The sequence below is a fragment of the Pinus tabuliformis genome, chromosome 6, assembly GCF_031772625.1.
Source record: "Pinus tabuliformis cultivar Carrire ecotype Pingquan chromosome 6, CPIR1, whole genome shotgun sequence".
Taxonomy (NCBI): domain Eukaryota; kingdom Viridiplantae; phylum Streptophyta; class Pinopsida; order Pinales; family Pinaceae; genus Pinus; species Pinus tabuliformis.
Window position 1 is genome coordinate 811,907,041 of NC_142292.1, and position 12,461 is coordinate 811,919,501.

Genomic DNA, 12,461 nt, shown 5'->3' on the forward strand with positions numbered 1-12,461 from the left:
ATGCAGCAATACACAGTCTAAGAAACTAAAATCTGAAGGTAATCACTTTTTTTTTTCCATCCATGTACCAATATATAAATAACTGAACTTTTTGTTGGCCACAGGAGAACTAAGGAACACAATGGGTCTCTTGAAAACCTTGTAAAGAAAGCATTGCTTATTATTCAACTATGAACCTTATCTCTTAAACAAGTGTAGACTTTCCTTTGGAGCCCCAACTAAGTTGCACAAAACACCGAAACATTTTGGAGTTTCCGAAACGGGTACGTTTAGAAACGTCACCTCCCAAAAATGGAAATGTTAGTCGAAATGCTAGCCAAAACGTCATATATGTATATATAAAAATATATATATAAATAAATAAGTGAATAACACATTATGTTTGCAAGAAAAAGGGAATAACACCCATAGATGACAATTTAGAAGGAAAAACAAGTCTATATTAACTCTCATAAATGATTACATGATGGTCGAGTTTCGGTCGAGTTTCGGTTTCGGTCGAGTTTCGGCCAAGTTTCGAAGTTTCGGGTACGAGTACGGCCCGAAACGCCGAATTCCTAGAAGTTTCGTGCAACATAGAGCCCAAATATTTCTTGGGAATTATATGTGAACAATGCATACCTTGATAAAGATTTACCAATGGTTCACACTTGCAGAAACATAAATTATATGTACATCCCTGGCTTTGAATAAGGAGTGACTCTAAAGTGTTGCAAGCATACTCTTACATCTGACAACTTAGTGTCGTCAATTCTCAATTAGTAATGGAACAAGCATTCATTTGCAGGTTGAGTGAAACTTCATAAGCAACAACTTTCAGATACCCAACACTTCTGACATTCATGTAGAATCAAAATATATTATATTTTACTATGTTGAAGGCTCTTGTCACCAGAATGCACCAATTTTACATTGATTCTATCACGAATTGAAATAATGAAGTGAACAAGAAATTATATTTACTCTATGAAAAATAACTAATACAAATCTCAGCTAGAACACATAAAATAACCAAGGCATAAATATCAAAAAACATACCAAACATAGTTGCTGTACCACCACAAAGGACAGTGTTTTCAAGGAGTTGCCTTTGATTCTCAAAAGGGAGACAGGAGGCACAACGAATCAATTGCTCAACAATACTGTACTCCTCGATCCCCAATATGGATGGTTGAAATAAAGCTTCTCCTACAGTGTATCGTTCCTTGCCAATTGATATAACCTACATATAATAAACATCCATTTTGTCAAGCATTCTTGATTTTAACAACTATTGAAAAAAGCAGAACTTTATTCACATGGTTTATTATTGTACTGGAACATTCTGATACATAAATTTTAAAATCAAGCAACAAGTTTACTTTAAAAGAACATTAACATGTAAAGGGCACTAGCTTGTGCAAATAAATGCCATAACTTGTCCTTTGGTGATGCATGAATTTGCCACGTCTTGTTCATTTCTTTGATAGGGGCATTATACCTCAAGTCACCAACTGTCCAAATATTGTTGAATCATCATTATGATATAAAATTGCACCATTAGTTGTATGATCGCGGTATTTTGCCTACCCACTACCACATAACATCCATACGGTGATATGATGATCTATTCTAAGATTGATGCAGAGAAGAGATTGGAAGATATCATAAGGTGGAAGATGAGGAAAGGAGGAAAGGGATGTCGATGAGGAACTCCAATGTGGAAAAGTCACGATAAAATCCCGATAACATCAAGAACTCCCGATTTTTTCAACTCGCCAATTTTATCAGCCGAGTGTTTCATTACTTTTTCAAAAATGAAAAACTTGAGATTTAATAATAAAACTCGGGATAAAATCAGGAGTTTATTCGAAAGCTCGTGACTGAGGTGCTGAGTCGCGTATAAGTTAGGAAAAGGCCAATTTTTCCACTCATTTTGCACTCTAACCTTTGTGATTTGTACCTGTGGAGAGAGGTGTTTTAAATTTGGCAACTAGGGCCAAACTCCACCTTGGACAGCTCATATGATGCAGAGGATATTTTTATTGGATTCCTCTCTCCAAGAGGTGTAGGATTGATCTAAAGATCATCTCATTCTAACATGTACAAATGGAATTATGAATTTATTTTGTTTATGGACAAATTTTCAAGGTCGACCAGCAAACTAATGTAGGCTCAGAACCCCAACAATCATGTCTATTCATCCTCATTTGGACATCACTCACTTCTCACACATCTCTCTCTCCTCACATGATTGGGTACAGATTTCAGGACAGCCTCTCTCCACACGTGCAAAGAAGAAGAAGACAGTTTTCTGCGTTGACTGAATTTCAGGGAAGTTTGACCAGCATTTTGACCAGCAGCATTGACCTGTTTGACAATGTTTTTGTGAGGGAAATTTCTGTTTGGGCAGGCCACATTTTTGGGCACAAAAATCGAGGCAGACCATACTGTTTGACCAGCATTGACTGCAGAAGGGTTTGACTACAGCGTTGACTTGCGTTGACCAAGTTTGATTGAGTATTTTCGGACTGTTTTTGGGCTGATTTGATTTGTTGTTGGAGGCCGAGTTGACTAAGTTTGACCGAGCTGTTTTGGAGGTCAAAAATCTGCCCTATTGACCACCATTGACTTTCTGGTTAGGGCTTTCTGTGGCTACTGTTTGACTGGACAGATTTCACTTTGATTGGGCAAGTGAATATTAAATATTGTACTCTTTCTCTCTGCCGAAATTTTGAAGAATAATAAGAAGAATTGATCAAAGGGTTTCCCCACATTGGGGTTTCTCCCTGGTTGGTGCCATATCTTGTGTCCTCTTGTCTTGGCTTGTCTTCCACTGTTATTGTTTATGTTCTATCTGCATTTTACTATCATGTTAATGTGATTGCTAATCTGGAAATTGATATTAGGCTAATAAGAAAATTGAAGTAAATTGCTCTCAAGCATATAACATACCATTGTTATCTAAAGTTAACATGGGATCAGAGCTGAGGAGAAGACAAAAGCCCAAGCAAGAGTGAAAACAACAATCACTGAGAAGAGCAATCACTAAGATTTTTTGGACAAGGACAAGAGTCAATTGCCTCCTCATCCTACTTCAAATCTGATAACAAGCTTCATGATAAGTTTGATTATCATGCATGGAAGATGTCTCTTGATTTGACTTTAGAAGAGAAAAATGTTATGGACTATATGCAAGGAAAGATTTATGAACCTCCTTCTAATGCACTGGTCACTACTAAGACAAAGTACAAGAAGGGTGAAGTCAAAACAAAGAAGATAATCAGGGATTCTATTCATAAGCATTTAGTTGCTTACGTCTCTAATTTGAACACATCAAAGGAGATATATGACAGGTTGGTTGGCATGTTCAAAGCTAGCAATGCAAACCAAGTTCTCTTTTTCAAAAACAAGCTGAAGGATATAAAGAAGGGAAGAGGTGAGAACATTCAATCCTGCTTCATGAGGATTACTGAGATAAAAAATGATCTTCTTTTGATTGGAGAAGCTATTGCTGATAGGGAGCTTACTCTCATTGCCCTTCGAGGACTCCCTCATGAATGGCACGTGTTCAACACTACTATTCTTAACAAAGACAGGATTCCAAGTTTCGAAGAATTGTTGACGAGATGTTCTCAAGAAGAAACAAGGATGATGGAACTACATATGCCTTCAAATAGGAATGATCCTACTGCATTCTCCGCTCATGCTAAAAAGAAGAACAATGAAGGTTCAAAGAAGGAATGTTAAGGAAGACCAAGTTTCAAGAATGGAAGGAAGGAAAGATGCTTCATTTGCAACAAGTTTGGCCACTATGCTAGGGAGTGTCCTAATAGAAGGGATACACCTCATGATGATGACAACCACAACAACAACAATTTCAGGGGCAACAACAATCAAAGGAATGGCAAATTCAACAACAGAGGAAAAAGGAATGCTCCCGCTACTCAACATGGAAATGGTCGCCCTCCCAAGAGATCAAGAAACTCCAGGTATGATGAATCTAATGTTGTTGATAACAAGCAAAAAGAATTTTATCTTATATCTGCCCTCTCTACTGCCTCTCCTTCGGACACCTTGGGAAATTGGTTGATTGATAGTGGTGCCTCAAGGCACTTCACTGGGTATAAGGAAGCTCTTTCAAATTTGATTGAAATGGATACAAATTTGGAAATTATCCTTGGAGACAATGCCACCTATCCCGTGAAGGGAGTTGGGAATGTTACTCTTCAATTGAATCAAGGTAACACCATTCATCTACAAGAAGTACTATATGTACCCGATCTAAAGAAGAACCTGGTATCTATTTCAGCAATGGAGGACAAAGGATTCAAGGTGGCATTCATCGATGGAAAGGTACGTGTGTGGAATAAAAATTTCAAAGATGCATCTCCACTTGGATTCAGGGTTGATAGCCTATATCAAGTTGGAAGAAGTCCATTGGGAGTTATGTCTTGCGACACATCACTTCAATCTGAATTATGGCACTGGAGGTTTTCTCATCTACATTATAAGGCTCCACCCGATGTGAGGAAGATGGTGACAGGTATGCCTGAATTTAAAGTGGAACATGAAGGTGTTTGTTAGGGGTGTGCCAAAGGAAGGCATACAAGGGGACCATTCCCCTCCAGTGATAGCAAGACCACTGACATATTGCAATTGGTCCATTCTGATCTATCTGGAATGATGCCCATGAACTCTTTGGGAGGATATTTATATTATGCTATCTTTGTGGGCAATTTTTCTTGTAAGACTTGTATTTATTTCTTGAAGAAGAAGGACAAAGTATTCTCATGGTTTTGTTCTTTCAAAGCTTTGTTCTTCTACTGTTATTGTTTATGTTCTATCTGCATTTTACTATCATGTTAATGTGATTGCTAATCTGGAAATTGATATTGGGCTAATAAGAAAATTGAAGTAAATTGCTCTCAAGCATAGAACATACCATTGTTATCTAAAATTAACAAGGTGTCTGTCACTGCCCAAGAGAAGGAGATTTAACCGATTATGGTTGAGACAACTTCAGAAAACCCCTGACGTGGAAGCCATCTCATTGGACCATATTGACACCACTGCTACATGGAGGGTTGAGACAAAGAGGCCTATCATGGACTTGGTCCCTGATTGGTTAGAGGTGGATCCGGATGCACTAGAGCTTAAGGAAGTAGCAGTTGTAGGGGAGGGAGAGGTAGAGGAGAAGGAGGAGCAGGAATAGGAGGCAGAGCACAGGGAGGAGGAGTTGGAGGAGGTGACACCATCTAGGATGGGAAGCAATAGAGGACAGAGGTGACATATTTTTGCATCTAGAGGATGACAAATTCCATTTGTAGCCCCAGGGGTAGGGCCTTCTTCCTATAGAGGAAAAGACAAATCCATTCCCTATTTCCATAAAAGGTGCAGAGGAACTCAGTGATTAATTAGTTTATGACATGTAGATGACTCATGATGACAAATCATGATATACATTTATTATATTTTTTGTTGATATTTTGACTCTTGAGATTGAGTCAAGACTTAGGATTCGGGACTTCATTCATTATCGATATGCGATGTAGCACTAGACTTCTTATACATCGTATATATTAGATTTCTTTTCATATTTATGTGGCAATGAATTTATCTGATGTTGTTGATACTTTAGATGCTAAAAAAGTTTTAAAAACTGAATATTTTTTAACAATTTAAAATTTTGCCAATTTTTTCAAAAACCTCCTGACTTAAACGAGTTTTTCAATTTCCAACCCGTGCCAATTTATTCTTGAGATCGACTTTTTCCACTTTGAGGAACTCATGGATAGCGTCATATACTAGATCCAATCCCAATGGATATGCCAAATTGGTCTATAGACTAGAGTTGCAAAGTTCATATTTTCAGAGTGCATTGATTCAAAGGTTCTCAACATACCATAGAGGAATATGATGATTTTTGTAGCTTCAAAAGTTTCTTTGCATAGGATAGTGTCTTGCATGAAGGAGAAGTCATCCTCCTTAGGTGGTTGTTCGAGAGGAGCAATTAATATGATCTCCTTCCTATGTTTTTAATTTAGGAAAACTACATTGATTAATTATTTGATTAATGAAATGATATGATATCTATCTGAGAACAAGTTTTGCAATTACTCGTTTAAATCCTAGCATCGCACGAATCATGGATAACTCGGAGGGGGCTCCCCCCCCCCACTAGATGATGCAATGGCCTTTTAGGCCCTCGCCACGACTCTCTCCAAGAAGCCTCGTGCCAAGGAATCCCAACCAAAATTTGTAAGGAAAGAAAAATCCATCCCGTAGGTATCTACTCCATCGAGGTTCAAAAGAACCACTCTGACATTTATTGATCGAGCCCTAATTGGAATTTACAAGAATGTGGCCGTCACCAACATCCATGGAGCAATGGTTGCAGAAGACATGAAACCTTTGATGAAAGGAAGTATTGGAATGTATCCATGTGAAAATGGGTTTTTCGCTTTTCTCCCTGAACATAAAGAAGAAAAGGATGTCATTTTCCAAAATGGTCCTTATCTTTCTAGAGCTAGGGAGTGTACTTGAACAAATGGTCTTTGGATTTCGATCCAAATGAAGATATCCCAAATGCAATCATTGTATGGGTCAAACTCCCTCGACTTCCTCTCTCTTGCTAGAGCGATGATTGTCTGCGTGCTATTTGTAATCGTCTGGGAAAGTATCTGGATAGCGCTAAACCTAAAGGCTTACAATTTGCATGCACAAAGATTTGCGTCGAGGTCGATTTGGAGAAAGGGTTATTATCCTCAGAGATACTTCTCCCAAACACTCGATTATGAACAACCGCCATTTAAATGTAGTCTCTCATGAATATCGCCATTTTGCAAGAGATTGAAAAAAGGCCAAGCTAACAAAGGAGAGGAGATAACAATTGGGCAAGAGCAGTGGCAAACTCAAAAAAGGGGGATGTGAGGGAAAGGTATGGCAAACAAAACTCAATCACCACAAGGGAGAAATGTGGCATCAAATTCAAGAAACCCCTTTGAGGTTCTGCAATCTCAAGAACAGGGTGATAAGGAAGAAGGAAACAACAATAAGAGAAAAGGGGCCCCTAAAGAGGAAAACCATAACACAAAAGAAGAAGAAAGGGAAATAAAGGAACCTAAGAAAGAAAAAGAAAAGGAGTAAGAAGTTAACATCCAAACCCTAGTTTCAAAGTAGAACTCTAAACAGAGGAGGTTAATGGAAGTCTAGTAACTAAGGCAGGAAATGAACCCGGCAAAAACCCTAAGAATACAAAAGAAACAAAAGGGGAAACATCTAGAATCATGACAAGAAATAGAGCAAAAACCCTAAATTGGGTCGAGGAGGTAAGCAACCAGGAAACTAAAATCTCTAAGAAAAAGAGAGGAAAACCCTCAAAGAAAACAATCCGTGAACAGGAAATATGTTAGGATATTCCGACACATAGGATATAGTTAAGTTCAACTTGGTCTAGTATAGAGTTAGGTTAGAGTTAGGTAAAGTGTGTTTCTTTACCGTTGTACATTTTGTAACTTACAATCCGACGGTCACGATATGTAGTGATCCGACGGTTCACTCTCACCTCGGTATTACCGACACTTGATCCGTGGCTTGACACCCGATTGGTCCATGAGTTCTATTTAAAGCGCATGGAGGGTCATTGTTCGGGTAATCCGTGCATGAGAGAAGCTTATGTAAATTTTCATTCTTTGATTAATAAATTGCCTGTAGTACCCACGTTGGGACAGGCCGTGGACTGTTTCCCTCCTTGCACTCTGAGGGTTTTAACCACGTCAAAAATACTGGTGTATTGATTTGAGATCTGGTTGTGAGCGGTGTCCTTTTGGTATTCTTTCTGTGGAACTTACCCTGTAAATTCCTACATGGTATCGGAGCTATTTGAGGGCCGCGTCCGTTGGTGATCCAAATCTGAAGCCGGTAGAACTGCATGCGGCTGTCGTTTCCTAGATCTGCTGTTTCTGACTGCTTTCGGGCCGAGAGGACTGCTCTGTTGCGTTCGGAGCATCTGTTCCAGTGAGGAACCCCTTTCGTTTCACGCGAAAAGGTTTCTGGTAGCCCTAGCTGCGTCATTTTTCAGATCGGGAGGTATACAGTGTTTTTTTTTGCAGTTTACTGTTATTTTCTCTCTGCTTATTTCGGTCTCAGTTTATTTAGCCTTTTTTTTTAACCGGATCTATACCTTTCATTTTTGCGTATGCTCTTTGCCCTGCGACTCTGTGCGATCTGGGCAAATCAGAAACAGAAAGGAAGGATTTTTCTCATGCGTATGCTCTTTTCCCTGCACCTTAGTGTGATCTCGGAAAATCAGAAACATTGAGAAAAATATTTAGTTTTTCGGCTAAAGCTAACTTCGAGCCGCAAGGTTCGTTTTTCTTTGCATATTCGTGTTGGGTTTTGTGTTTTGTGTTTTGTAGGGAAAAAGAGCTTTCTCAAGGCAAGCACGCAAACCGAGGCCCCCCCCCCCTCTCTCTCTCTCTCTCTCTCAAATTTTTTGTATAGATCAATTGGTTCAAAGATATTTTAAGAGAGTAGAGGTCTTGGGTTCAAGTCTCCATTTTGTGGGGGCGGATTTTTTCATTCCCGCACATTCGCGCACTTTGCCGGCTACTTCAACAATTATTTTTCAAAAAGCCATAACTTCTTCATCCGGAAGCCTTTTTCAGAGCCGTTTTTTTTAAAACCGCCTATTTTTTCGAGATCTATCCATTGGAACACCTACTTTCAGCATCTTCAGCTTCAGTTTTTTTTAAAAATGGAAAGCCCATGCCAAGTCATTCTTGACAGCACTAACTACTTCCAATGGGTAGCCTACATCGAAGATTTACTTAGAAGTAAAGGTCTCTTCAGAATAGCCACAGACCAAGAGAAGAAACCAAAAGATGAAGACAAGGCGGCAAAATGGGAAAATAGACAAGATCAAGCACGTGGTTTGATAGGGATGTCTATTTCTCCTGATCTTAGATTCCACATTGCGGAACTTGAGACTCCTCATGAAGCATTAGAAAAACTTGCTAAAGTTTTTGGGATTAAAAATGAAATTAGAGCCCATCAACTTGAAAATGAGCTGCTTACTTTGGATCCTAATAATTTTTCTTGCATTGAAGATTTCTTATCCAAATTCAAGAACCTTAGATATCTCCTGGAAGGTGTTAAAGTTAAGAAAGACGATGGTAACCTTATTTATTCCATCCTTACTAAGTTGGGACCAGCCTACTCTGTATTTGTTTCCACTTTCCATTCTACAAGAGAAGCTTTCATTTGTCAAGGACAAGACTACAAGCCCCCTTCCTTTGACTCCTTTTGTGATTCCTTAATAAGAGAACAAGAAAAACTCTTACACCTTGGTCTTCTTAATCTTGGAAACTCTTCCACGAAAGCGTTAGCCGCCCAGCAGCAACCAAATTCAAAGAATCCTAAGAAGTCATATCCTCAAAAGAATGGTCCTAAACCATTTCAGCCTCAAAATGAAAGATCATTTCAGCAAAATGATAAGACCAATAAAAACAAATGGAAGAAGACTGATAGACATTGTAACTTTTGTAATCGAGATGGCCACTTAGAATCTAAATGCTTTAAGAAGATGGAAGCCTTGGAAGCCGCAATGAAGAAACATAACATCCATGTGGAGCCTACTTCAACTTCAACTTCCGGAATGGCACTTTCTGCATCTCATTGTCAATCATCTCAGTCTGGTTATGCATTAAATGTATCTTCTTCTTCTTCTCATTCTCATGAGTGGCTCATTGACTCTGGAGCCTCTTGTCACATGGCCAAAAACCAAGCCATGTTTTCTTCTTTAAATGATTGTAACACCAAAAATATATATATTGGTGATGATAGATCTCTTAATGTTGTAGGGACTGGAACTGTTCATCTAGACAATGGTCAGTTTAATGATGTATTATGTGTTCCAACCTTATCCTGCAACCTTCTATCTGTCTATCAGATAACTCATTCAGGTGAAGGTAAAATTGTTGAATTTTCACCTCATGATGTTGTAATCAAGGATCTAAAAGATCCTAAACAGATTCTAGCTACTGGTCTTGCTGATGATTCCAAAAGGTTGTATAAGTTTCACAACTTTGGGTCATCCAATCTTCCCTCAGTATTTGTTGCTCATAATGATGAAGTGAGCAAACTTTGGCATGAGCGATTTGGTCACTTAAACTATCGCTCCCTTCAGCATCTATGTAAAGAAAATATGGTGACAGGTCTTCCTATGGTATCTTGCAGAGATGGTGTTTGTTCCGGATGTGTACTCGGAAAACATCATCGGGACAGTTTTGACAAACGTGCCTCTTGGCACGCCTCAGCCCCTTTACAGCTTGTGCACAGTGATTTATGTGGTCCTCTTCCTGTTGCTTCATTCACTGGCTGCAAGTACTTCTTAACTTTCATTGATGATTTCTCCAGACGCACTTGGGTATACTTCTTAAAACTCAAGAGCGAAGTATTTACCACTTTTTTGGCCTTCAAAGCATTTGTTGAAAAACAATCTGGACATCAAATTCTTAAGCTAAGAACTGATAATGGTGGAGAATATGTTAAAAACACATTCATCAACTTTTGCACCGAAAATGGAATTCAAATGCAACATACTGTTCCATACACTCCACAACAAAATGGTGTAGCTGAAAGGAAAAACCGCACCTTAAAGGAAATGGCTAATTGTATGCTGCAATCTAAAGGACTCAGTCTTAGTTTTTGGGCCGAAGCAATTAATTGTGCAAATTATATAATCAATCGCACTCCTACTAAGGTTCTAGAGAATATCACTCCAGAAGAAGCTTGGAGTTCCATTAAACCAGATGTAAGTCACTTTCGTGTGTTTGGAAGTGAAGCATGGGCCCATATTCCAGATGAAAAGCATAAAGCTTTAGAACCTAAAAGTGAGAAATGTACTTTTGTTGGATATTCTGAAGATGTAAAAGGTTATAGACTTATTCCATTTAAGTCCAAAAATGTTATCATTAGAAGAGATGTAAAATTTGATGAAAATAAATCGGCCTGCGAGCCTAGTCCGGCGGATGTGCCACCTCTTCCTATCTCTTCTATCTTTGAAAACATTTCTTCTTCAGATGATGAAAGCGAGGATGATAATCCTCCCCCACCTTCTCAGGATCCTCAACTTCCAAGATGGGTCCGTGCCACTCGGGATGCAGCAGGTGATCTTGCCGGTGATCCTACAGATCAGCGACGTACACGTTCTCAGTTTGAAAGAGCCTCTTCTTTACTGGCTCAAGCTCCAGTAAATCATGATCCTGACACTTTTGCAGAAGCTTCAGGCCATCCACATTGGGAAGCAGCTATGAATGAAGAATATCATTCATTGATGACAAATGATACATGGGATCTTGTTCCTCTACCAAAGGGACGCAAACTTGTTAGATGTAAATGGGTTTACAGAACCAAGTATGGACCAGATGGGAAAGTTGATAAACAAAAAGCTCGTCTCGTTGCTAAGGGCTTTTCACAGGTTGAAGGCATTGACTACACTGAAACCTTTTCTCCTGTTGCCAAAATGAACTCCATCCGCCTTGTTCTTTCCCTTGCTGCCTCTTTAAAATGGGAAGTCCATCAGATGGATGTTAAATCTGCCTTCTTGCATGGGGACTTGCAGGAAGAAATCTATATGGAGCAACCCATTCGCTTCATACAAACAGACTCCAGCCTTGTTTGTCGACTTAAGAAATCCCTTTATGGCCTCAAGCAAGCTCCTCGGGCTTGGTATGCCAAAATGGATAGCTTTCTTTTAGAATCTGGCTTTTCTAGGTGTCATTCTGACAATACTGTCTACACCAAGAAAGAGGGCAACTCTCTTATCATCCTTGTTCTTTATGTTGATGATCTTATTCTTACTGGTAGTGATCCCAACCTTATAAACCATGTGAAGTCCAGCCTTAAAAAGAAATTTGAAATGACAGACTTAGGACATTTACACTATTTTCTCGGTCTTCAAGTCTTGCAATCCCAAGAGGGTATTTTCCTTTCCCAGTCCAAGTATGCTTGTGATATTCTTCGTCATTTTCACATGGAAGACTGTAAGCCAGCCCCTTCTCCCTTTCAGTCTCTTGTACCTCTCCTGAAGTTGATGCTACCTTATACCGTCAACTTGTCGGAAAACTCCTGTATTTAACCCATACTCGTCCTGATCTTTCCTTTGCTGTTGGCCTTGTTGCGCGTTTTATGCAAAACCCCCGTGAAAGTCATTGGAAAGCAGCTAAAAGAATACTTCGTTATGTTCGAGGTACAGTACAGTTTGGGATTCATTACAGTGCCAAAGCAGCTCCTCTGTTAGTTGGTTTCACTGATTCTGATTGGGCTGGTGACCCTGATGATCGGAAGTCTACTGCCGGTTATGTCTTCACTCTTGGTTCAGGACCTATTACATGGGCTTGTAAGAAACAGGCTGCCATTTCTCTTTCGTCAGCAGAAGCAGAGTATCGTGGTGCCGTGGAAGCTAGTAAGGAAGCCTT

The 12,461-nt window shown here is 39.3% G+C and overlaps 1 protein-coding gene across 3 annotated transcripts in view; it reads right to left on the minus strand.

Moving 5' to 3' along the window:
- Positions 1 to 12,461, minus strand: part of LOC149261277 (actin-related protein 7-like) — a 423,641-nt gene that overhangs the window by 156,743 nt on the left and 254,437 nt on the right. For all 3 annotated transcript variants that reach the window (XM_089421946.1, XM_089421947.1, XM_089421952.1), the window contains exon 5: positions 1,039 to 1,222. In XM_089421946.1, the coding sequence (XP_089278072.1) occupies positions 1,039 to 1,222 (184 nt within the window). The remainder of the gene's footprint in view (positions 1 to 1,038; positions 1,223 to 12,461) is intronic.